The sequence below is a fragment of the Somniosus microcephalus genome, chromosome 3 (genome assembly GCF_052327205.1).
Source record: "Somniosus microcephalus isolate GS21.2 chromosome 3, FLI_Smic_1.0, whole genome shotgun sequence".
Taxonomy (NCBI): domain Eukaryota; kingdom Metazoa; phylum Chordata; class Chondrichthyes; order Squaliformes; family Somniosidae; genus Somniosus; species Somniosus microcephalus.
This window is the reverse complement of record NC_140989.1, coordinates 367,153,189-367,178,661: the sequence shown is the minus strand read 5'-3', so window position 1 is coordinate 367,178,661 and position 25,473 is coordinate 367,153,189. Positions and strand designations below refer to the sequence as shown.

Below are 25,473 nucleotides of genomic sequence, written 5' to 3'. Positions count from 1 at the left end.
ACCATCATTCTTGATCTCCCCCCACCAGAGGAAGAGGTTTCTCTGTATCTACCCTCTCAAATTCTTTTAACATTTTAAACACCTCGATCACATCTCCCCCTCAATCTCCTAAACTCAAGGGAGTACCAGTCAAGTTTACGCAACCTGCCCTCATAATTTAACCCTCGAAGCCCCCGGTATCATTGTGCGGGCATTAGTTAAGCACAAGACAAGTGTCGTGATGATTTATACATTCTGCCGGAAGTGCGACTGTGGCCACGAGTCCCAGACCGTGGAACACGCCACATCAACCTGCCCACCGCGGCCTGTTGCGGGAGGCACCTCATTTCTCCACTCGGCATCGTAGGAAGCCGTCGACTGGAGAGCCAAACTAGACATCCCGTTATAACAACAGAAAACGCTGGAAAAACTCAGCAGGTCAGGGCAGCACCCGTGGAGAGAGAAACGGAGTTAACGTTACAGGTCGAAGACCCTTCGTCAGAACTGAGAAAAAAAGCAGGAAAGGGGATAGATTTTAAAGCAAGTGGGGGCTGGGAAAAGGGGGAGGGGATGAAAGAACAAAAGGGAAGGTCAGAGATAGGATAGAAAGCAGGAGAGATTAAGAGACATTGAGAGATATTCAAGGAACATAGGATGGCTCTAGATGAAGTGTGAATGGCCCTGACAGAATGAAGGACAGCGGCCATGTGGGACGGAAGAAAAAAAAACAGACAAAAGTGTGGATTAAAAAAAAAGGGAAAATATATTTTATATATGATAGGGGCCGAGGTTATGATCTGAAATTGTTGAACTCTATGTTGAGTCCAGAGGGCTGTAGACATCCCGTTATAAGCTTCTTCCCGTCATAGGGAAGTAGCAGTATACATTGTGCTACACTGGGTTCAAATTGCAGCATCTTCGGAGATCTGCCTCCATGCTTTCCTAAGTTACCACCCCACCCCACCCCACCCCCCCCCCCCACCCCCTCCCTCCAAAAGCCACAGTGACAACTTGCCTGGATTATTATCCGCAAGTGATTGTTTCTGAGGCCAGATTGAGAGATGGGATGCACGTTGAATGGTATTAATAGTGGCTGGGGGAAGTGACAAAACTCTACTTATCCTGGTCAGGAGATCAGGCTGGAGAAAAGGAGTAAAAAAAAGAGAAAAATGCACAAAATACAATTTTGTCCTTCCATTCAAAGTGCGAAGGAAGTAGCTGCTCTCAAGTAAGCTCACGGGGAACTGTAGCACCATTGAACATGTGATTTTATATGCTGTTTCGTGAGGTTAAAATTTAACTTGTACAGCTAATGAAATTGTGATACAAAAATTTCCTTCTGCCCGATTTCCCAAGAACCAGCCCGCTTATTTATTTGTAAGTATTTCTGTTGCTGAATCCAGAAGATGGCTGTGCTCCTCAGAAGAAGTGGCGGAGTTTTGAGCCCGTACACATCAAGGTGGCTGGGTGCACATCTTTCAAAAAGAGAAAAAGTATTTCTTCTTCAGCTTGGTGTTAACAAATGCTCAAGCCAGACTACTGAGAATTCTACCGCACAAGAGTTGGTTTGCCTGATTAAAAAAAAAAATTCATTCATGGGATGTGGGCGCCACTGGCAAAGCAACATCCATCCCTAATTGCCCTCGAGAAGGTGGTGGTGAGCCTTCTCGACCATTTCAGAGGGCAGTTAAGAGTCAACCAATATTGCTGTGGGTTTGGAATCACATATCGGCCAGACCGGATAAAGACAGCAGATTTCCTTCTTCAAAGGATGGTCGTGAACCAGATGGGTTTTTATGACAATCTGGTAGTATTACATGGATCTCCATTACTGATACTAGCTTTTTATTCCAGATTTATTTGATTAACTGAAATTAAATTCCCCAGCTGCCGTGGTGGAGATTTGAACTAACTCGGATTACCAGTCCAGTAACATAACCACTGTGCTACCGTTCCTGCAATTGACACACAGTGTACACTTTCCCCTCTCCCTAGAGGAACACGCAAAGTGAATCTAAAACCAGAGAACTTGCAATCAGGTTGGCAACACCCAAAGATTGGATCAACATCAATCATCGCTGGAGTTTTAACCAGTTAAATCCATGTAGATTACCAACACAAAGCATTAAGCTTATTACAGATACACAAATCACTAAAAGCAGTGACACAGGTTAATAAGGCCATTTAAAAAAAGCAAACCAAGCACTGGGTTCATTTCTAGAGGGATTGAATTGAAAAGCAGAGACGTCTTTGTTAAACTTGTATCAAAGCTAGGTTAGCCCACACTGGGAGCACTGTGCACAGTTCTGGTCTCCATATTATAAAAAGGATATAGAGGCACTGGAGAAGGTGCAAAAAAGATTCACAAGGATGATACCAGAACTGAGAGGTTATAACTACCAGGAAAGGCTGAACAGGCTGGGGCTCTACTCTCTGGAAAAGGGAAGGCAGAGGGGTGACCTGATCGAGGTCTTCAAAATTATGAAGGGGTTCGACAGGGTAGACGCAGAGAAGATGTTTCCACTTGTGGGGGAGAACAAAACTATGGGGGTCATAAATATAAGATAGTGACCAATAAATCCAATAGGGAATTCAGGAGAAACTTGTTTACCCAGAGAGTGGTGAGAATGTGGAACTCGCTACCACAGGGAGTGGTTGAGGCGAATAGCACAGATACATTTAAGGGGAAGCTAGATAAACACACGAGGGAGGAAGGAATAGAAGGTTATAAGAACGTAAGAACATAAGAAGTAAGAGCAGGAGTAGGCCATAAGGCCCCTCGAGCCTGCCCCGCCATTCAAGAAGATCATGGCTGATCATCGACCTCAACTCCACTTTCCCGCCCGATCTCAATATCCCTTGATTCCCCTAGAATCCAAAAATCTATCCATCTCAGCCTTGAATATACTTAACCACTGAGCATCCACAGCCCTCTGGGGCAGAGAATTCCAAAGATTCACAACCCTCTGAGTGAAGAAATTCCTCCTCATCTCAGTCTTAAATGGCCGACCCCTTATCCTGAGACTGTGACCCCTGGTTCTAGACTCTCCAGCCAGGGGAAAACAACCTCTCGGCATCTACCTGGTCAATCCCCCTCAGAATCTTGTATGTTTCAATGAGATGGGGTGAGATGAAGAGGGGTGGGAGGAGGCTGGTGTGGAGCATAAACACCGGCACGGACCAGTCGGGCTCAATGGCCTGTTTCTGTGCTGTAAGTTCTTTGTAAGGGCCTTTGGCAACGAGATATGTCCACAGTGACATTGATTTCCCTCCCATGAGGCTGAGCAACAGGATGGTGTCAAATGGAGACCTCTTTCCCTGTCAGATTTAGAAACTGAACACACTGATCAGAAACATTTGCCGTTGCCATTAAATAGGACGCATTTATGTTTACTGCTTTGTCCCTAATTCTTCATTGCTCTCACACACAGGGCGATCCAGGCCCAAGTGGTCGAATAGGTCCTCCTGGTCCGGTGGGTCAAAAGGTAAAAAGCTTTCTATTTCTTGCTGCTGAAATATTTCCATCGAGAGTTTCAGATTTTGTAATTGATTTCGCAAAAAAACAAAATTCAAAGTGCCACCATGGTTTGAACCCTGCGTTAGTTTGTAGATGTGTTGAATTTGAACACTGATTGATCTGTTGCGAGAAGTTCTGGTCACCACGCTTTAGGAAGGATGTGAAGGCCCTTGAGAGGGGGCGGAGGAGATTTACCAGAATGGTCCCGGGGATGGGGGAATCTTAGCTACAAGGACAGGTTGGAGAAGCTGGATTTGTTTTCATTTGAGCAAAGGAGGTTGAGGGGTGATTTGATAGAGGTGTACAAGATTATGATGGGTTTGGATAGGCTAGACGGGGAAAGGCTGTTCCCACTAGTTGATGGTACAAGGACTAGGGGACACAGATTTAAGGTTTTGGGCAAGAGATACAGGGGGGACCTGAGGAAAAACTTTTTTACGCAGCGAGTGGTGAGGACCTGGAACTCACTGCCGACGGAAGTGGTGGGAGCGGAGACACTCAATGTTTTCAAGGGGAGACTGGATAGGCACTTGAGGGAAATAAACTTGCAGGGCTACGGGGATAGAGCGGGGGAATGGGACTGACTGGATTGCTCCACAGAGAGCCGGCACGGACTCGATGGGCCGAATGGCCTCCTTCTGTGCCGTTATGACTCTATGACTGTAGGGCCTAGAAATTCGATGGGCTGCACCACCAGTTAGCGCCTAAAGAGGGCACTCAGTGGCGATAGCCTGTAGTGCTGCGCCACCACCGATGACGTCATTGGTGTGCGCAGCGCCCCGCTACCGCCCCGATCGCGATATTTGTTCGCGCCCCCCGCTGTAACGCCGGTCGCAATTTGCGTCCGGGTCAGGGGGGCCTACCTGCGGCGGTAGTGGCGCTAATTAAAGGGGAGGTGCGGGGCGGCCATTTTTTTCGCTGGCCGCCTGCCAGCACCTCCTCGCGCCGCCGTCCCCGGCCTCCTGAGCCCCCCGCCCCCGGGCAGTGCCGGCTGTGTCCCAACAGCCTGGCACTTCTCCTCAGTGCCGGGCTCTTTTGCCGGCACTCGCAATCTCGGATCGTGCTGGTGCAGGCCCCTCCCCTTTAAGAAGGGGAGGAAGGCCTGCAGTACCACAGCGCGCCGTGCCACAGCGTGTGGCGCTGCGGCACGTTGCGCTGCGATATTCAGTTTCAGCGCCCCAAGACGGACGTGGGGCACCTCGAGCAGCGCCGAGCTTCCATTTGGGGCGCTGAAACTGAATATCGGGATGGCGCAAGCGGCTCCATTCGCAGCGGTAATTCCGGCGCCAGGTGAGCTTGGCGCCCCGCGCCACCGAATTTCTAGGCCCATGACTCTAAGTAGGAAAGTGCCAGTGTTAAGAAGAATTGTATCTGAAAAAGCTTAATTTTTTTTATTCGTTCCTGGGACGTTGGCTTCGCCAGCATTTATTGCCCATCCCTAGTTGCCCTTGAGAAGGTGGTGGTGAGCCGCCTTCTTGAACCGCTGCAGTCCGTGTGGTGAAGGTGCTCCCACAGTGCTGTTAGGGAGGGAGTTCCAGGATTTTGACCCAGCGACAATGAAGGATCGGCCGATATACTTCCAAGTCAGGATGGTGTGTGACTTGAAGGGGAACTTGGAGGTGGTGGTGTTCCCATGCGCCTGCTGCCCTTGTCCTTCTAGGTGGTAGAGGTCGCAGGTTTGGGAGGTGCTGCCGAAGAAGCCTTGGCGAGTTGCTGCAGTGCATCTTGTAGATGGTACACACTGCAGCCACAGTGCGCCGGTGGTGGAGGGAGTGAATGTTTAAGGTGATGGATGGGGTGCCAATCAAGTGGGCTGCTTTGTCCTGGATGAAACTCAGTGGCCAATTTTAATCGTGCCCGGACCAGGTGGGACCAGGTGGGTGGGCAGTTTAAATCATCGTTGGGACACACCTGCCGATGCCCCGCACACGATCTCGTATACGGCTATGAGTTTAACCTGCTCTTCTGAGTGGGCGAGAAAGACATCCGCCCGTAACTAGCCGGGTCCTTCTTTAAATATGCAGGTCGAGTGGCAATGGTGTCATTGGAGCCCGAATGCTATTTTAACTGTAACCTGGCTGGCCTCCCAACTTGCACCCCCCGCAAACTTGAGCTCATCCAAAACTCTGCTGCCCCGTGTCCTAACTCACAGCCAGTCCCGTTCACCCATCACCCCCTGTGCTCACTGCCCTACATTGGCTCCTGGTCCGGCAACGCCTCGATTTTAAAATTCCCATCCTTGTGTTCAAATCCCTCGCCCCTCCCTATCTCTTTAACCTCCTCCAGACCTACAACCCTCCGCGATCTCTGCACACCTTTAATTCTGGCCTCTTGCGCATCCCCGATTTTAATGGCTCCACCATTGGCGGCCGTGCCTTCAGCTGCCTGGGCCCTGAGCTCTGGAATTCCCTCCCTAAACCTCTCCGCCTCTCTGCCTCTCCTCCTTTAAGACGCTCCTTAAAACGATCTCTTTGACCAAGCTTTTGGTCGTCTGTCCTAATGGCCCGTATATTCTGATGCCTACGGGTGTTTACGAGCTGTGTACACACCTGTAGGGACATCGGAAATGCCGGGTTCAGCTCTTGACAGATCGGACGCCTGCCCTGGAGAAGGGCCTCTGCGGTGGGGGGGGGGCGGGGGGAGTGTCCCACTTTCTGCACAACCTCCGCCCGCTGAAAACCCTTAGAAATCTTAGCAGGTGTAAGGCCTGCTTTTACCAGCATAAGAGTTGAAAAAAGTTTTTTTTTAAAGTTTCACTCATTTATAATTTAAAAATACTTTTAAAAAAGGTAAATTTATTTTTAGCCCCGTAAAAAACATAGAACATAGAAGATAGGAGCAGGAGTAGGCCATTCGGCCCCTCGAGCCTGCTCCGCCATTCAATGAGATCATGGCTGATCATCCAAACTCAGTACCCTGTCCCTGCTTTCTCCCCATATCCCTTGATCCCTTTAGCCTTGAGAAATATATCCAACTCCTTCTTGAATATATTTATTGAATTGGCCTCAACTGCCTTCTGTGGTAGAGAATTCACAGGTTCACCACTCTCTGGGTGAAGAAATTCCTCCTCATCTCAGTCCTAAATGGCTTACCCCTTATCCTTAGACTGTGACCCCTGGTTCTGGACTCCCCGGCCAGCGGGAACATACTTCCTGCATCTAGTCTGTCTAGTCCTGTTAGAATTTATAAGTTTCAATGAGACCCCCTCTCATTCTTCTAAACTCTAGCGAATATAAGCTTAATCGACTCAATCTCTCTTCATACGTCATTCCTGCCATCCCAGGTATCAGCCTGGTGAATCTTCGCTGCACTCCCTCCATGGCAAGAACAACCTTCCTCAGACAAGACGACCAAAACTGCACACAATACTCAAGGTGTGGTCTCACCAAGGCCCTGTACAACTGCAGCAAGACATCCTTGTTCCTGTACTGAATCCTCTCGCTATGAAGGCCAACATACCATTTGCCTTCTTAACCGCCTGCTGCACCTGCATGCTTACCTTCAGCGACTGGTGCACAAGGACGCCCAGGTCTCGTTGCACTTCCCCTTCTCCCAATCTATTGCTGTTGAGATAATAATCTGTCTTCCTGTTTTTGCCACCAAAGTGGATAACCTTGCATTTATCCACATCATCCTGCATCTGCCATGCATCTGCCCAATCGCCCAACCTGTCCGAATCATCCTGGAGTTTCTCGGCATCCTCCTCACAGCACACACGCCCACCCAGCTTTGCCTCAAAACTACTTCTCCAAATGCCAGGAATCTGGAGCACAGTGTACAGTTCTCGGCAACGCAACTTAGAAAGGATAGTTTGGCCTTGGAAGGAGTGCAGTGCAGATTCACTGGAATGTTGCCAGAGCTCTAAGGGTTACGTTATGAGGAGAGATTACAGAAACTAGGTTTGTAATTTATCGTTCCACTCTTGGCGGCCGTGCTTTCTGCTGCCTTGGCTCTGAGCTGTGGAATGCCCTCCCTAATCCTCTCCGCAGCTCTGTCGCTCTCTCCTCCTTAAGATGCTCCTTAAAACCAAGCTTTTGTTCATCTGTCCTGATATCTCCTCCCGTGGCTCGGTGTTAAAATTGTATTTATTGATATCACTCTTGTTAAGCGCCTTAGAATGTTATGCTACGTTAAATGTGCTATATAAATGTAAGTTGTTGTTGTATTCCCTGGAATATAGAAGGTTAAGGGGTGATTTGATAGAGGTTTTTACAATTTTGAAAGGAATTGATAGGGTCGCGAGAGAGAAACTTTTTCCGCTGGTGGGGGAGTCTCGAACAAGTGGACATAACCTTAAATTCAGAGCCAGGCCATTCAGGAGAGCAGTTAGGAAACACTTCTTCACACAAAGGGTGGTAGAAGTGTGGAACTCTCTCCCACAGCAGTAGATGGCTGGCTCAATAATAATTTTAAAATCTGAGAGCAATAGATTTTTGCTGGACAAGGGCATAAAAGGATATGGAGCCAAGGCAGGTGGCTGGAGTTTAGGATACAGACCAGCCATGATCTCACTGAATGGTGGAACAGACTCAAGGGGCTGAGTGGCCGCCTCCTGTTCCTATGGTACTTCAGACCCCAGCGGGAGGACTTCGCCTGACAATCTGCTCCCCTCCTCTCTCCTCTCCTCCCCCTCCCCTCCTCTCCTCCCCCTCTCCCCTCTCCTCCTCTCTCCTCTCCTCCTCCCCTCCCCTCCTCTCCCTCCCCTCCCCTCCTCTCCTCTCCCCTCATCCTCCCTCCTCTCTCCTCCCCTCCCCTCCCCTCCTCTCTCCTCTCCTCCCCTCCCCTCCACTCCCCTCTCCTCCCCTCTCCCTCTCCTCCCCTCCCCTCCCCTCCTCTCTCCTCCCCTCCCCTCCTCTCTCCTCTCCTCCCCTCCCCTCCTCTCTCCTCTCCTCCCCTCCCCTCCACTCCCCTCTCTCCTCCCCTCCCCTCTCCTCCCCTCTCCTCCCCTCCTCTCTCCTCCCCTCCCCTCCCCTCCCCTCCTCTCTCCTCCCCTCCTCTCTCCTCTCCTCCCCTCCCCTCCTCTCCTCTCCCCTCTCCTCCTCTCTCCTCTCTCCTCCCCTCCCCTCCTCTCTCCTCCCCTCCCCTCCTCTCCTCTCCCCTCTCCTCCCCTCCTCTCTCTCCCCTCCCCTCCCCTCCTCTCTCCTCCCCTCCCCTCCTCTCTCCTCCCCTCCTCTCTCCTCTCCTCCCCTCTCCTCCACTCCCCTCTCCTCCCCCTCCTCTCTCCTCTCCCTCCCCCTCCCCTCCACTCCCCTCTCCTGCCCTCCCCTCCCCTTCTCTCTCCTCTCCTGCTCTCTTCCCCTCTCCTCTCCTCCACCCCTCTCCTGCTCTCTCTTCCTCTCTCGTCCCCTCCCTCCCCTCCCCTCTCCTCTTCGCTCCCCTCCGCTCTCCTTTTCTTCCCCTCCCCCTCCGCGCCAAACTGTGAGCTGTCACCAGGGAAACATAAAACAAGCATTCATATTGCAGCATCTACCTGCATTTAAAATAAGTCGCGAGTCCTATTACCATGTGCTGCTAAATAAACATACATTTTAGGACACTTGCTAAAGAATAGAAAGGATTGATTTATGAATCATGAACCAAGTGTAGGTATTAATGCACGGTATCATCAGTGCGGTACTGAGAAATAGTTGCAGGTTATGGTCTATAAACCAGCTGCAGGAGAGCCTGGTGATAATTGTTTACTGTTGTTTCTATACTATTTTTGGCAATGTGGAAATGTCTCAGATTTCCGATCTTTGCATGCCAAGCCTCTCAGTAACGATTAGGATCTTGAATGCTTTCCTATTTCTGATGAGAGTTCTACGCAGGAAGCTCACTGAATCTTTGTGGGATATACACTTGTATAAAACTTATAGAATGTACAATTTTGTTCAAGTGTCAGTGTGGCTCAGTGGGCAGCACTCGCCTCTGTCAAAAGGCTGTGGGTACAGGTCCCACTCCAGATACTTGACCACAAAATCAAGGCTGACGCTCCAAGTGCAGTACTGAGGGAGTGCTGCACTGTCGGAGAGTCAGTACTGAGGGAGCGCTGCACTGTTGGAGGGGCAGTACTGAGGGAGAGCTGCACTGTCAGAGGGGTAGTACTGAGGGAGTACTGCACTGTCGGAGAGTCAGTACTGAGGGAGCGCTGCACTGTCGGAGGGGCAGTACTGAGAGAGTGCTGTAACAGTCGGAGGGGCGTAGTACTGAGAGAGCGCTTGCACTGTCGGAGGGGCAGTACTGAGGGAGCGCCGCACTGTCGGAGGGGCAGTACTGAGGGAGCACTGCACTGTCGGAGGGGCAGTACTGAGGGAGCGCCGCATTGTCAGAGGGGCCAGTACTGAGGGAGTACTGCACTGTCGGAGTGTCAGTACTGAGGGAGCGCTGCACCTGTCGGAGGGGCAGTACTGAGGTAGCACCGCACTGTCGGAGGGGCAAGTACTGAGGGAGTGCGGCACTGTCGGAGGGGGCAGTACTGAGGGAGCGCTGCACTGTCGGAGGGGCCAGTACTGAGGGAGCCGCCGCACTGTCAGAGGGGCAGTACTGAGGGAGCGCTGCACTGTCAGAGGGGCAGTACTGAGGGGAGCGCCGCACTGTCAGAGGGGCAGTACTGAGGGAGCGCTGCACTGTAGGAGGGGCAGTACTGAGGGAGTGCTGCACTGTTGGAGGGGCAGTACTGAGGGAGTGCTGCACTGTAGGAGGGGCAGTACTGAGGGAGTGCTGCACTGTTGGAGGGGCAGTACTGAGGGAGTGCTGCACTGTCGGAGGGGCAGTACTGAGGGAGTGCTGCACTGTTGGAGGGGCAGTACTGAGGGAGTGCTGCACTGTAGGAGGGGCAGTACTGAGGGAGTGCTGCACTGTTGGAGGGGCAGTACTGAGGGAGTGCTGCACTGTTGGAGGGGCAGTACTGAGGGAGAGCTGCACTGTTGGAGGGGCAGTACTGAGGGAGAGCTGCACTGTCGGAGGTGCCGCCTTTCGGATGAGACGTTAAACGGAGGTACCGTGTAACCTCTCAGGTGGATATAAAAGATCTCAAGGCACTATTTTGAAGAAGAGCAGGGGAGTTCCAGCCGGTGTCCTGGCCAGTATTTATCCCGCAACGAGCATCACGACTAAAAACAGATGATCTGGTCATGATCACATTGCTGTTTGTGGGAGCTTGCTGTGCGCAAATTGGCTGCCGCGTTTCCTACATTACAACAGTGACTACACTTCAAAAGTACTTCATTGGCTGTAAAGAGCTTTAGGACGTCCGGTGGTTGTGAAAGGCGCTATAGAAATGCAAGTCTTTCTTCTATTTGAATATTCCGTTATAGAAAACGTTGTGCATAGAAACATTTTATTATATTATGTTCCTCAACTGAATTGACCCCTTCCTATTCACTGTCCCACATTAGTGTTAAAATATCACAAAATGCAAAGTAACTGGTCCAATTTATGGTTAAAAAACTGTTGTAATGTGGGAAACGCAGCAGCCAGTTTGCTCACAGCAAGCTCCCACAAACAGCAATGTGATAATGACCAGGTAATCTGTTTCTGAGGTTGATTGAGGGATAAATATTGGCCCTTAGGGTCAACTCCCCTGCTGTTCTTCAAAACAGTGCCATGGGATCTTTTACGTCCACCTGAGAGAGCAGATGGGGCCTCGGTTTAACGCCTCATCTGAAAGACGGCACCTCCGACAGTGCAGCACTCCATTGGAGTGTCAGCCTAGATTTTGGTGCTCAATTCTCTGGAGTGGGACTTGAACCCACAACCTTCTGACTCGGAGGTGAGAGTGCTACCCACTTAGCCATGGCTGACAGGTGTCAAGCTCTAGTTTGTTGTACCTCTGCATGCTTTTGTAAGCGCAGCAGTGCACCATCCGTGTGTCTTTTCCACTTTGCCGTCAGCATGTGACACGCAGAACTATCTGTTGTTATAAGTATCAGAGCTGAGAGGTTATAACTCTCAGGAAAGACTGAACAGGCTGAGACTCCTTTCTCCAGAAAAAGAGAAGGCTGAGGGGGCAACCTCAGTCTTCAAAATTATGAAGGGGTTCGATAGGGTTAGATGTAGAGAAGATGTTTCCACTTGTGGGGGAGTCCAAAACTAGAGGTCATAAATATAAGATAGTCACTAATAAATCCAATCGGGAATTCAGGGGAAACTTCTTGACCCAGAGAGTGGTGAGAATGTGGAACTCGCTACCACAGGGAGTGGTGGAGGCGAATAACACAGATGCATTTAAGGGGAAGCTAAATAAACACAGTGGGGAGAAAGGAATAGAAGGATATGCTGATGGGGTGAGATGAAGAGGGGGTGGGAGGAGGCTCGTGTGGAGCATAAACACCGGCACGGACCAGTTGGGCCGAATGGTCTGTTTCTGTGCCGTACATTCTGTGTAACTGGACCATGTACAGCAGGCACCTCAAAGCACTGGAGAGGTACCACCAACGCTGCCTCCGCAAGATCCTGCAAATCCATTGGCAGGATAGGCGCACCAACGTCAGTGTTCTTGCTCAGGCCAACATCCCCAGCATCGAAGCTTTGACCACGCTTGATCAGCTCTGATGGACGGGTCACATTGTCCGCATGCCCGATACGAGACTCCCAAAACAAGCGCTTTACTCGGAGCTCCGGCACGGCAAGAGAGCCCCAGGTGGGCAGAGGAAATGTTTCAAAGGCACCCGCAAAGCCTCCTTGAAAAAGTGTAACACCCCCCACCGACACCTGGGAATCCCTGGCCCAAGACCGCACAAGGTGGAGGAGAAGCATCCGGGAAGGCGCCGAACACTTCGAGTGTCTTCGCCGGGAGCAAGCAGAAGCCAAGCGCAGGCAGCGCAAGGGGCGCACGTCAACCCAAGCACCCCACCCACCCGCCCTTCAACCACCGTCTGCCCCACCTGTGGCAGAGACTGGAGGTCCCGCATTGGACTCATCAGTCACCTGAGAACTCATTTTTAATGTGGAAGCAAGTCATCCTCGGTTCCGAGGGATTGCCTAAGAAGAAGAGAACTAGACCACACATGAAACACCCGTACAGGTCATGCGCAACAGCCCCTGAGTAACAAAATGACATTGCCTGAGGATTGGAATCAGGCTGCTCAGCAGTCGAGCTAATTCTTGCATCGAGTCGTGAAAGATGTCTGATTATTCACATTTGCTTTGCCCTGCGGCAATGCACAGGTGTCACTTTACCTGTAATTTTTCGAAATTGATGTTAGTATTAATCTGTTCTGCATTTATTTCATTCCATGTAATACTTGGCATGTTTCATCAGGTTTGACGGTTGGTTTCCCAGGCCTCTGAAAGTGCCTGCGCGGGGCGGAGTGTGTAAAAACAAACATTTTTAGGAACAGAAAGATGTTGGGTCAACAAACCTGTCCTTTTTTTTCCCAGAGATATACCTTATCCACCTTCTCACTGTAATCCTCCTCAATCCTTCTGCTCTCTCCCTATAATGGTCTCTTGGAGCCATTAATACTCTCTGTTTCAATGGCCTTCCCTATTAGAGAAGTTGTGTTAAACCTGTATCGAACCCTTGGTTGACCACACTGGGAGCACTGTGCGCAGTTCTGGTTGCCATATTATAAAAGGATATAGAGGCACTGGAGAAGGTGGAAAAAGGATTTACAAGGATGATACAAGAACTGAGAGGTTATAATTAGTTCTTTGATGAAGTAACATAAGAAGTAAGAGCAGGAGTCGGCCATACGGCCCCTCGAGCCTGCTCCGCCATTCAATAAGATCATGGCTGATCATCAAATTCAACTCCACTTTCCCGCCCGATCTGCATATCCCTCGATTCCCTGGAGTTCAAGAGGAAAAATTCAGTATCGCCCCATTTGGGCGCCATTATCGGCTGTGCACAAAGTTTAGGCGCCTGGGCTAATTATCGCCTCCGATAGCAAACTTGGCTTTTATCACCCTTGTGGGGTGATTGGAGCGCTGAATCAGGCGCTTCACACCTGACTTGAGGCGCAAAGGCCGAGGAGCGAGGCGCTACCTCAGAGCGCTGCGAAGCAAGAAGGGCAAATCCAAATAAACCTGCAAAGTGCTGCTCAGTACCCAAAACTCCTTCACACAGCGTTGAATCTCTCCAGAAGTCTCTCTCTCTCTCTCAGAATGCGTGGTGCAAAATGTCACCGACAAAAAAAGGCAGGAAGCGGTCCCCTTTAAATAGCGCCCCCCAGTCCCTTTCTGACAGCATAACACTCCCTCAACCTGTCGTTGCTAGCGGCAGGCGGTAAGGCAGGGGCGCCACTCAATATCTGGTCCCGGGCGCTAATGGGGCGTCGTGCACTCGACTGACGTCACAATCTGCCGGTGCAGGAGATCGTAGCGGTAGTGTTTAGCACCGCCGCAAAATGTCTAGTTAATTTTGCGAGTGGCGCAAACATCGCCACGCCTGGGCGCTAGTTGCTTTGCGCCCCATTAGCGCCCTCTTAAGGTGCTAACGGGAGGCGCAAACAACTGAAGTTTTCCCCAAAAAATCTTATCTATCTCAGCCTTGAAAATACTCAAAGACTCAGCATTCACAGCCCTATGGGCAGAGAATTCCAAAGATTCAATTCTGAGTGAGTAACAGAGAGGGTGATGAAGATAGTGCAGTAGATGTATATATGGACGTTTAAAACCATTTGATAAAGGACCACATAACATACTTATTCGGAGAATAGAAGCACAAGAGATTAAAGGGACGGTGGTAACTTGGGTACATAATTGACTAAGGGATAGGAGGCAGAGAGTAGTGGTGAACGGATCTTTTTCTGACTGGAGAGAAGTACGCAGTGGGGTCCCCCAGGGTCAGTATTGGAACCATTGCTTTTCTTGTTATATATAACTGACCTGGACTTGGGTATAGGGAGTACAATTTCGAAGTTTGCGGATGATACAAAACTTGGCAACTTAGTAAATTGTGAGGAGGCTAGTAGCAGACTTCAGGAGGACAGACAGACTGGTGAAATGGGCAGACAGGTGGCAGATACAATTTAATGCAGATAAGTGTGAAGTGATGCACTTTGGGAAGAACATGGAGAGGCAGTGTAATCTAAACGGTACTATTTGAGGGGGGTGCAAATTCACCAATCTTTGAAGGTGGCAGGGCAAGGTGATAAGGTGTTTAAGAAAGCGCACGGGATACTTGACTTTGTTAAAAGGGCCATTGAATGCAGAAACAAGGAAGTCGTACTAAATCTTCACAAAATCACTGGTGAGGCCCCAGCTGGAATATTGTGTCCAATTCTGGGCACCACAGTTTAGGAAGGATATCAAGGCCTTGGAGAGGGTGCGGAGGAGATTTACTAGAATGGTACCAGGGATGAGGGACTTCAGTTATGTGGAGAGACTGGAGAAGCTGGGATTGTTCGCCTTGGAGCAGAGAAGGTTAAGGAGTGATTCAATAGAGATGTTGAAAATGACGAAGGATTTTGATTGGGCAAGTAGGGAGCTTTTGGCTCTCGTCATGTCTCCACGGGCAGCTCGCCCGACGGGAAATATCGATTTAGGGATGGCTGCCTCACTGGCATCGGCCCGCAGGCGAGGCCCGGGAGGAGGATCCCATCTCCCACCCTGTGTAAACTTGAGCTCACTCAAAACTCTGCCGCCCCGTGTCCTAACTCACACCAAGTCCTGTTCACCCATCACCCCGTGTGCTCACTGCCCCGTGTCCTAACTTACACCCAGTCCCGTTCACCCATCACCCCCTGTGCTCACTGCCCCGTGTCCTAACTCGCACCCAGTCCCGTTCACCCCTCACCCCTGTGCTCACTGCCCCGTGTCCTAACTCACACCGAGTCCCGTTCACCCATCACCCCCTGTGCTCACTGCCCCGTGTCCTAACTCGCACCCAGTCCCGTTCACCCATCACCCCCTGTGCTCACTGCCCCGTGTCCTAACTCGCACCCAGTCCCGTTCACCCATCACCCCCTGTGCTCACCGCCCCGTGTCCTAACTCGCACCAAGTCCCGTTCACCCATCACCCCCTGTGCTCACTGCCCCGTGTCCTAACTCACACCCAGTCCCGTTCACCCATCACCCCCTGTGCTCACTGCCCCGTGTCCTAACTCACACCCAGTCCCCTTCACCCATCACCCCTATGCTCACTGCCCCGTGTCCTAACTCACACCCAGTCCCGTTCACCCATCACCCCCTGTGTTCACTGCCCCGTGTCCTAACTCACACCCAGTCCCGTTCACCCATCACCCCCTGTGTTAACTGCCCCGTGTCCTAACTCACACCAAGTCCCACTTCACCCATCACCCCCTGTGCTCGTTGACCTACATTGGTTCCCACTCTGGCAACGCCTCGATTTTAAAATTCTCATCCTTGTTTTCAAATCCCTCCATGGCCTCCTCCCCCCTCCCTATCTCTGTAACCTCCTCCAGACCCACAACCTCCCGAGACCTCTGCGCTCCTCCGATTCTGGCCTCTTGCACATCACCGATTTCCTTCGCTCCGCCATTGGTGGAGCCTTCAGCTGCCTGGGCCCTAAGCTCCGGAATTCACTCTCTAAACCTCTCCGCCTCTCTCCCCTTCTTTAAGATGCTCCTTAAAACATTGACCATCCTCTTTGACCAAGCTTTTGGTCACCTGTCCTAATGTCTCCTTATGTGGCTCAGTGTCAAATTTTGTTTGATAATCGCTCCTGTGAAGCACCTTGGGACGTTTTACTGTGTTAAAGGCGCTATAGAAATGCAAGTTGTTGTTGGCGTGGGTCACGACTGCAGTCGCCACCCAATCAGAACAAGTTTCAGTACGTCGTAACTGACTGCCTGAGTGCACTTGGAGAACAATGCATCCCTGAAGGCCAATCCTTACATAGGAACAGGAGGAGGCCATTCCGCCCCTCGAGCCTGTTCCACCCTTCAATCGGATCATGGGCTGGTCTGTACCTGAACTCCATCTGCCCGCCTTGGTTCCGTCACCCTTAATTCCCTTGCCTGTCAAAAATCTATCGACCTCGACTCTGACTCAGAGTTATACCGTCGGAGCCGCGACTGACAGAGCTGCGCTCCTGTGTGTGTTTTCCTTTCCTGACATTTTGACTGCTTTGGAAGATTTCCACAGTCTCCCCTTTCAACACTTTTTGCAGTGCTCACATTTCTAGTCCTATTTTGGTGGCACAGCTGCAATTACCAAAGCTTCAGAGCTGTTCCTTCTTACCAAGCACTTTTACAATTGTGCTTTATTGAACATTAGACACCCGTCTCACCACAAATTCTGGTCTGATCACGTCTGTTCCTGGACCATTGCCAGTTTTCATCCTAGACTTATGCTGACGTTAACATTCACTTAACACACACACACACACACACACACACACACCTCGTTAAACTAAATAAACTGAATCAGGTTGTATCTCAATCTGCAGGAACCGTTCCAGAATCAATAGAATTTTGGAAGATGACAGCCAATGCGTCCACTATCCCAATGGCCACCTCTTTCAAAACCCTAGGATGTAAGTCATCCGGTCCTTGAGATTTATTGACTTTTAGTCCCATTAATTCTGCAAGCACTGTTTTTTTACTAATAATAATTTCTTTAAGTTTCTCATTCTCGCCACACCCTTGGTTTTCTCATATTTCTGGGAGGTTTTTGTGTCTTCTTTCGTGAAGACAGAAATAAAGTATTTATTTAATTTCTCTGCCATTTCCTCATTCCCCATTATAAATTCTCCCGTCTCTGACTGTAAAGGACCTACATTTACCTTCGCCAGTCTTTTCCTTTTCACATACCTATGGAAGCTTTTACAATTCATTTTTATATTTTTCACTAGTTTATGCTCATATTCCATTTTCCCTTTCTTTATCAATTTCTTGGTCCCCTTTGCTGATTTCTAAAATGATCCCAATCCTCAGGCTGAGCGCTTTTTCTGGCAACTTTATAAGCTTCCTCCTTTGACTTAATACTAGCTTTAATTTCTTTTGTTAGCCATGGTTGGATCACTTTTCCTTTTGGGTTTTTATGCCCTAGAGGAATATATGTTTGTTGCAAATTATGCATTATTTCCTTGAATGTTAGCCATTGTATGTCCACCTTCATACCTTTCAGTGTAGTCTCCCAATCGACCATGGCCAACTTGTCCCTCATACCCTTGTAGTTTCCTCTGTTTAGATTGAAGACCTTAGTTTCAGATTGGACTATATCACTCTCAAACTTAATATAAAATTCAATCATATTATGGTCACTTGTCCCTAAAGGCCCCTTTACCACAAGATTATTGATTAGCCCTTTCTCATTACACAGTACCAGATCCAGAATAGCCTGTTCCTTGGTTGGTTCCTCCACATACTGATCCAGGAAACCATCTCGCATGCATTCCACACCACTGACATTCTCTGTAGTTTGATGAGTTCTTGAATTCAAGACTCATCAAACCTCTTTCTTTTGTAGAAATTAGATGGTTGTTGCATTGGAGAATGCAACGGCCATCTGTCATCTCTGCCGCGGAGGTGCGAGACTCTCCGCATGCCCACCGACTGAAGCCTGCAGGAAGAAACAAAGGTAAGTACACTTTTTCTAACACTTTCCACTTACCTCACACTCACCTCTCTACACTTGCACCCATCACTTACCTTCACAGCGCACTTTTGCACCCCTCCGACCCCCGCAGACCCACTATTCGCCTCGGTGACCCTGGCGGGGTTCGGCGCCTACGGGAAGCCCGCACTTGTGAGGGCAAAATGGCACTAATCCTCTTATCTGCCTGTTAACTACCTGTTAACAGGCAGTTAATAGGCTTTAATCCCTTCCCGCCTCCAAGGAGACGGGACCCGGCATGGGACGGCTACCCGCCTCCTGGCAAGATGGCACAGAGGCGCGTTGGGGGCGGGTTGGGCACCCGCCCCCAAATTCTGCCATTTTCCCGTCAGTCCCGCCTCCACACCCGCCTCCCCAGGGCTGGCGAGATCGCGCCCTACGAGTTGGCTCGTCCCCACGTTTCCACTTTTGACAAATGATTGAATTTTTCTAAATGTTTTGGACGGTGAGACAGGCTGCGATCCAGCTTCACGTTTGCACGAGGCATTGTAACAACGAGTAAACCCACAGTGAGGCTCAAAAAAAGGAGAATATACGGCAAGTAATTGTGGTGTATGTGCCTTTAAGAGCAATTATGGTGTATGTGCCTTTAAGAGCCCCAGGTGTGCGTAATGCCGGTAATTGCCACTTGGGCTATATAAGCCTGTGTATTGTGTATACCCTTTAGAACCCCCCCCGAGACTTGCTTAGTAAATACCTATGAACCAACTCCTGTCTTCAGTGTCTTTATCTACACACGGACACTACAGTGGCGACGAAGTGGAAACGGACTTACCTGCAATTCGGCAGCACCTCAAGGACATCGATTCCTCCAGCGTCCAGAAGACTCAAGGAAGTAAGAGAAACTGTGGTTTCACCAGCTGGCCAAGCTGGTGACAGGTACTGCGCTAATCCTTCCTGGGCGTCAGGCTGGAGCTCCAGCGGCGGGCTCTACAGCTGAGACAGGCAGCGAAATCGGAGGCAAGCAATAACGGACTGGGAGGGTGCACTCGAGAGACGGCCGGTGCGGCAAGCAGGTCAGCGTTTAGACCTCCGTCGGGAACGAGTCTCCAACAGTGAATAAACGGAAACCACAGTAAAACAGCGTTGTTATCGGTAGCAGCGGCGGGAAAGCGCGGGAAGCGCCATATCTTTGCTACAGAGAGAAAAAAAAAAGCGCGGGAAGCGCCATATCTTTTCTGAAATGCCTAAATCTGGTAATATTGAGGCTTTTGATGGCGAAATAGAAGATTGGACCACATACGTGGAAAGAGTAGAGGTTTATTGCACTGCAAATGGAATAACAGATGAAAAAAAAGCTTCAGTACTTCTGAACTTAATGGGCGCGAAGACATACGGGCTGTTACGAAATTTAATCACTCCAGCCAAACCAAAGGACAAGACTTTTAAAGAAATTGTTGATACCCTGCAGGAGCATTTAAACCCAACACCGCTGCTGATAGCGGAACGATTCAAGTTCTTCAAGAGAAATCAACACAAGAATGAAAGTAACGCTGATTACCTAACCGAATTAAGAAAACTATCAAAGTACTGCCAATTCGGAGCAGGACTATCGGATTATCTTCGAGACAAATTTGTTTGCGGTCTCTTAAGTGAAGGAACACAAAAAAGACTGCTTTCTGAAAAAGATTTAACATTGGACAAAGCTTTCAGTATGGCTGTATCATACGAAGCAGCAGCAAAAGGAGCTGCAGAGATACAACAAGAGACACAGGACTTCGGCACCCATAAAATGACACAGGAGTTCGGAAGATGTTATTGCTGTGGCAGATCCACCCATAACCAGAGAGACTGCTGGTTCAAGGGCAAAGCATGCAGGCAATGTGGTAAGATTGGACACATTGCACGGGTATGCCAACCTGGACAAAATAAATCCACTGACAGAAAACAAAAAATCAATAAAGAAAAGTACAGGAAGGTACAAATGATGACGGACAATAGCTCCGAAGACCAGAATAGCGATAGCGACTCCGGGAACAAGAGACTAAGCTGTCTCAAATTACATAATGTACTTGCCAAAGAGGATTACCAAACCATTTGGGTTACCCTCACAATAGCAGGGTCCCCAGTTAAAATGGAGCTAGATACAGGATCAGCTCTAACTGTAATAAATCGACGAGATTACGAGAGGCTATTTTCGCATATACCTCTAAAAGACACATCCATTATCTTAAAAACATATACGGGGCAGAAAGTCTACCCCAAAGGAAAAATAAGGGTGCCTGTGGTATACAACGGCAAAGAAATACAAAAGTTGTATTTATACATTCTACAAGATGGTGGTCCACCGTTGTTGGGACGTGAATGGATAAGGAAGATACGTTTAGACTGGCACTCCATTCAGGCACTGACGGTGACCAGTAAGGAAAAAAACAATGATGACATCATACCTGAACGATTAAAAGACATCTTGGCCAACGCCAAAGAAGTGTTTCAAGAGAAACTAGGAACCTTGAAAGGCATCACCGCCTCAATAAAAGTGGAAGATACAGCAATTCCAAAATTTTTTAAGGCAAGACCGGTGCCATACGCAATACATCCGGCAGTCGAGGCAGAGCTGAAGAATTTGGAAAAGGCAGGCGTATTATCCAAAATAGATTGGAGCGAATGGGCAACACCCATCGTTCCAATCATGAAAAAAACATTGAAAAATAAGTCTGAGGAACAGAGAAAAATTCGCATCTGTGGGGACTTTAAGGTGACTGTAAACCCGGTCCTTCACACGGTACAGTATCCTCTTCCGAGGATAGAAGATATTTTCGCCTCACTATCCGGAGGGAAACGTTTCACAAAAATTGACTTGGCACAGGCATATCTACAGATGGAGGTTGAGGAGACCTCTAAAAAGTATCTCACAATAAACACACACAAAGGCCTGTACCAGTACAATCGACTGGTTTTTGGAATAGCATCAGCTCCAGCTATCTGGCAAAGAGCTATGGAGCAAGTCCTGCAAGGGATTCCGGGGACTCAATGCTACCTGGACGACATCCTTATAACAGGAGAAAACGACAACGAGCACCTTGCCAATTTGGAGCAGGTGCTCACTAGGCTGAAAGAACGGGGCCTACGAGCAAATCGCCCCAAGTGCGAATTTTTCCAAAATCAGATATCACATTGTGGCCACATAATTAATAAGGAAGGGTTGCATAAGTCACCTGAAAAAATTGAAGCAGTTATAAAAGCCCCAGCACCTGAAAATGTTTCACAATTAAGGTCATTCCTGGGATTAATAAATTACTATCATAAATTTTTACTGAACTTATCAACTATTCTACACCCTCTTAATGATCTTCTACAGACAGGAGTGATTTGGAAATGGAACGAAGACTGTAAACGTGCCTTCCATAAATGTAAAGACTTAATCACATCCGAGAAAATTTTGGCTCATTACAACCCATCACTACCAATCAGACTGGCGTGCGATGCATCCCCTTACGGCATAGGAGCGGTATTGTCCCATAGATTCCCTGATGGCTCGGAACGGCCGATAGCTTTTGCGTCACGCTCATTGAACTCAGCTGAGCGTAACTATGCCCAGATAGACAGGGAAGCACTCAGCCTGGTATGGGGAGTGAAGAAATTCAACCATTACCGACACGGACAAAAATTTACCTTGCTGACTGACCATCAACCCCTCATCTCCATATTCAACCCTAAAAAAGGTGTCCCCATTATGACGGCACAAAGACTACAGAGGTGGTCCCTTTTTCTAGGGGCACACCAATACAACATTGAATACAAAGGGTCAAAACAGCATGGGAATGCTGACAGTTTATCACGCCTACCGTTGCCAACAATAGAAGAGGCACCTACAGTAGACCCAGTAGAGATATTCCACTCTACCATAGTGGAATGTCTACCGGTGACAAATTCTGCCATTGAAAGGGAGACAAGAAATGACCCTACTCTCTCACGGGTCTACGATTTAACAGTGAAGGGATGGCCAGCACATGGCGAACCACTGTTGCCAGCATTCTCGCAAAGAAGAGAACAGCTGTGAGTGTGCCGTGGAACCTTGATGTGTGGATCCAGAGTGGTGATTCCACCCAAACTCCAGGATAAAGTGCTAAAGGAGCTTCACGAGGGGCATCTGGGTGGAGTGAAAATGAAGAACCTAGCTAGGGCGTTTGTATGGTGGCCAGGTATCGATGCAGACATCGAAGACATGACCAAGAGCTGCCTAGGATGCCAGAAGGTCCAAAATGCTCCGCCACAGGCCCCTCTACATCCATGGGAGTGGCCCTCATCTCCCTGGCAAAGGGTGCACATCGACTTTGCTGGTCCATTTATGGACTCAATGTTCTTAATCGCAGTTGATGCACACTCCAAGTGGCCGGAGGTAATAAAGATGTCCTCCACCACCACGGAAAAAACCATCACAGTATTAAGGACCATATTTGCCAGGAATGGGCTGCCGGAGCAGATATGTTCTGATAATGGACCGCAATTTGTGTCCGAAGAATTCAGAAAGTTCTTAAAGAACAATGGGGTAAAGCACTACACGTCCGCCCCATACCATCCCGCCACCAATGGATTGGCTGAAAGGTTTGTCCAGACCTTCAAGAAGGCCATCAAGGCCATGGGTAATGAAGACATAAAACTTCAGCACAAGGTGGATAACTTCTTATTTGCATATAGGAATGCAACGCATATGGTTACTAACCAAACTCCCGCCATGATGTTCTACAATAGGAACCTAAGATGCCGGCTGGATTTGGTCAAGTCCAACATCCGAAGGGACGTGGAGAACCGGCAGTTTCAGGGCATGAATGAAAGGCCAACTAGGGCCTTCCAGATAGGCCAACCGGTTTTGGCCCGGGACTACCGTACCGAGAAATGGCAGCCTGGAACTATCTGCACACGACTAGGACCACTGATGTATACCGTGGACATCGGAGACAGCATAATAAGGCGCCATGCTGACCAAATCATCAAGTCATCCGAAAAGGGACAACCTACACCACCACTCTATACATCTAACGATGAAGTAGAGATACCCATATCTACCTCCGATCCGGTGATACTGGAGCCCGATGAACCCGACACTGGCCTTCAAGCCGAATCAGCCTTGCCAGAAGAACCTACTACACCACCAGAAACTACTACACCCCCGAGGCGTTATCCGGACCGAGTCAGGAAGCCTCCTGAGAGACTAACTTATAATTAATTAATACAGCAATGTGTATTATTTTGCATATAACATGTAATTAATAATTACTTAAAATATGATGTACTAGTTAGCTAGAAGGGGAGGAATTGTGGTGTATGTGCCTTTAAGAGCAATTATGGTGTATGTGCCTTTAAGAGCCCCAGGTGTGCGTAATGCCGGTAATTGCCACTTGGGCTATATAAACCTGTGTATTGTGTATATCCTTTAGAAACCCCCCCCCCCAGACTTGCTTAGTAAATACCTATGAACCAACTCCTGTCTTCAGTGTCTTTATCTACACACGGACACTACAGTTCTCAAGGCACCTGCAGGAATGTTAGATTCGGAAAAAGAGTCACCCCGCTTGCCGGGAGGCTGCCGGGATCGGGTGCAGCGCCTGGCTTCGCTCCTTGCCCCCTATCCCGCTGAAGTCGGCGGAGAGTAATATTGGGCTGGATACAAAAACGATGTTCCCACCCGATCCTACGGGTTTCTCGCCCGGAGAGCTTAGGTTCAAATTAATCAGACAGCTCCTCTGAGACGGGGAGGGGAAAAATGAATCAGCCAGGACTCCTGCTTTTGCACCAGTTACTTCCGCAGAAAAGTCCACATTCTTGGATACTGGTCGACGGGAGAATTGGACTCAGATAATGTCCCCCACGCTTCAATGCCCGACAACGCTCACTGGGGTAGAAAATCGCCTTGGGTGCATGGGCCGCCTGATTTACGCCCGGCCCGATATTCAGTTCCATTCAGACCATCAATAAACAACGCTATGTTTGTAAAATATATTCACCTGAATGTGAAGCTGGGACGAGCACTCCTGCAGACCGAAAGATCGTTGCCGCCCCTAGCTCACCTCTCCCACCCCGACTGACTCTCTTCATCCCAATCACCTCATCCCTCACACTAGGTGTCCCAGCCAATATTAATACCATACAAAACAACAACTTGCATTTATACAGCGCCTTTAATGTAGTAAAATGTCCCAAGGCACTTCACAGGAGCGATTATCAAACAAAATTTGACACCGAGCCACATAAGGAGATATTAGGACAGGTGACCAAAAGCTTGGTCAAAGTGGTAGGTTTTAAGGAGTGTCTTAAAGGGGGAGAGAGAGGTAGAGAGGTTTAGGGAGGGAATTCCAGAGCTTAGGGCCCAGGTGGCTGAAGGCACGGCCGCCAATGATGGAGCAATGGAAATCGGGGATGAGCAAAAGGCCAAAATTGGAGGAGCGCAGAGATCTTGTAGGGTTGTAAGGCTGGAGGAGAGTACAGAGAGGGGGAGGGGGGCAAGGCCTTGGAGGAATTTGAAAACAAGGATGAGAATTTTGAGGCGTTGCCGGACTAGGAGCCAGTGTAGGTCAGCGAGCACAGGGGTGAGGGGTGAACGGGATTTGCTGCGAGTTAGGACACGGGCAGCAGAATTTCAGATGAGCTCAGGTTTATGGAGGGTGGAAGGTGGGAGGTCGGCCAGGAGAGGATTGGAATAGTCAAGTCTGGAGGTAACACAGGCAGGGATGAGGGTTTCTGCAGCAGACGAGCTGAGGCGGGGCAGAGACAGGCGATGTTACCAATAGGTTAAAATTGACTGCATTTATTGTGCTCCGGTTTATGCCCTACCTCAGATCAGCATATACAGGGACCTTCGAGTCTGTATGACTCAGTACCCCATTGGATAGAGCATTTATCTATTAATGAATTGCTGCAGCTACTCCTGTATGTTTGATGAACATTGATGACATTCATCTCATTATACGTGATGCGGAGTTGTAGCCACAAGAGTTGAACAAATCTTTTTAGTAGCAAGGCGTTCTTCACTACCTTAATTATTTATAATAAATCCAATCAGGAATTCAGGAGAAACTTCTTTAACTGGAGAGTGGTGAGAATGTGGAACTCGCTACCACAGGGAGTGGTTCAAAGAAAAAGAAAGAGTTGCATTTCTACAGCACCTTACACGACCATCGAATGTCCCAAAGAGTTTTACAGCCAATGAAGCACATTTGGAAGTGTAGTCACTGTTGTAATGTAGGAAACGCGGCAGCTAATTGTGCACAGCAAGCTCCCACAAACAGCAATGAGATAATGACCAGATCATCTGTTTTTAGTGATGTTAATTGAGGGATAAATATTGGCCCCAGGACACCAGGGATAATGATGTGCCTCAATAATTCCGAGGCTCGATGTTAGCGAAACAAAACAAGGCTTTTATTAACTTAGAAGGTAACACGCAGTGGAGAGAGGTATCTTCCATCTGGAGGTCTGCAGTACTGGATATGAGGCCAGACTGAGCTTGCTTACATAGGGGCCAGGTATGGGCG

At 49.1% G+C, this 25,473-nt stretch overlaps 1 protein-coding gene across 1 annotated transcript in view; it reads left to right on the top strand.

Annotated features, from left to right (window-relative positions):
* col24a1 (collagen type XXIV alpha 1) overlaps nt 1–25,473 on the top strand; it is a 677,579-nt gene that overhangs the window by 234,891 nt on the left and 417,215 nt on the right. The window contains exon 7 of the mRNA XM_085983549.1: nt 3,411–3,464. Coding sequence (XP_085839675.1) covers nt 3,411–3,464 — 54 coding nt within the window. The remainder of the gene's footprint in view (nt 1–3,410; nt 3,465–25,473) is intronic.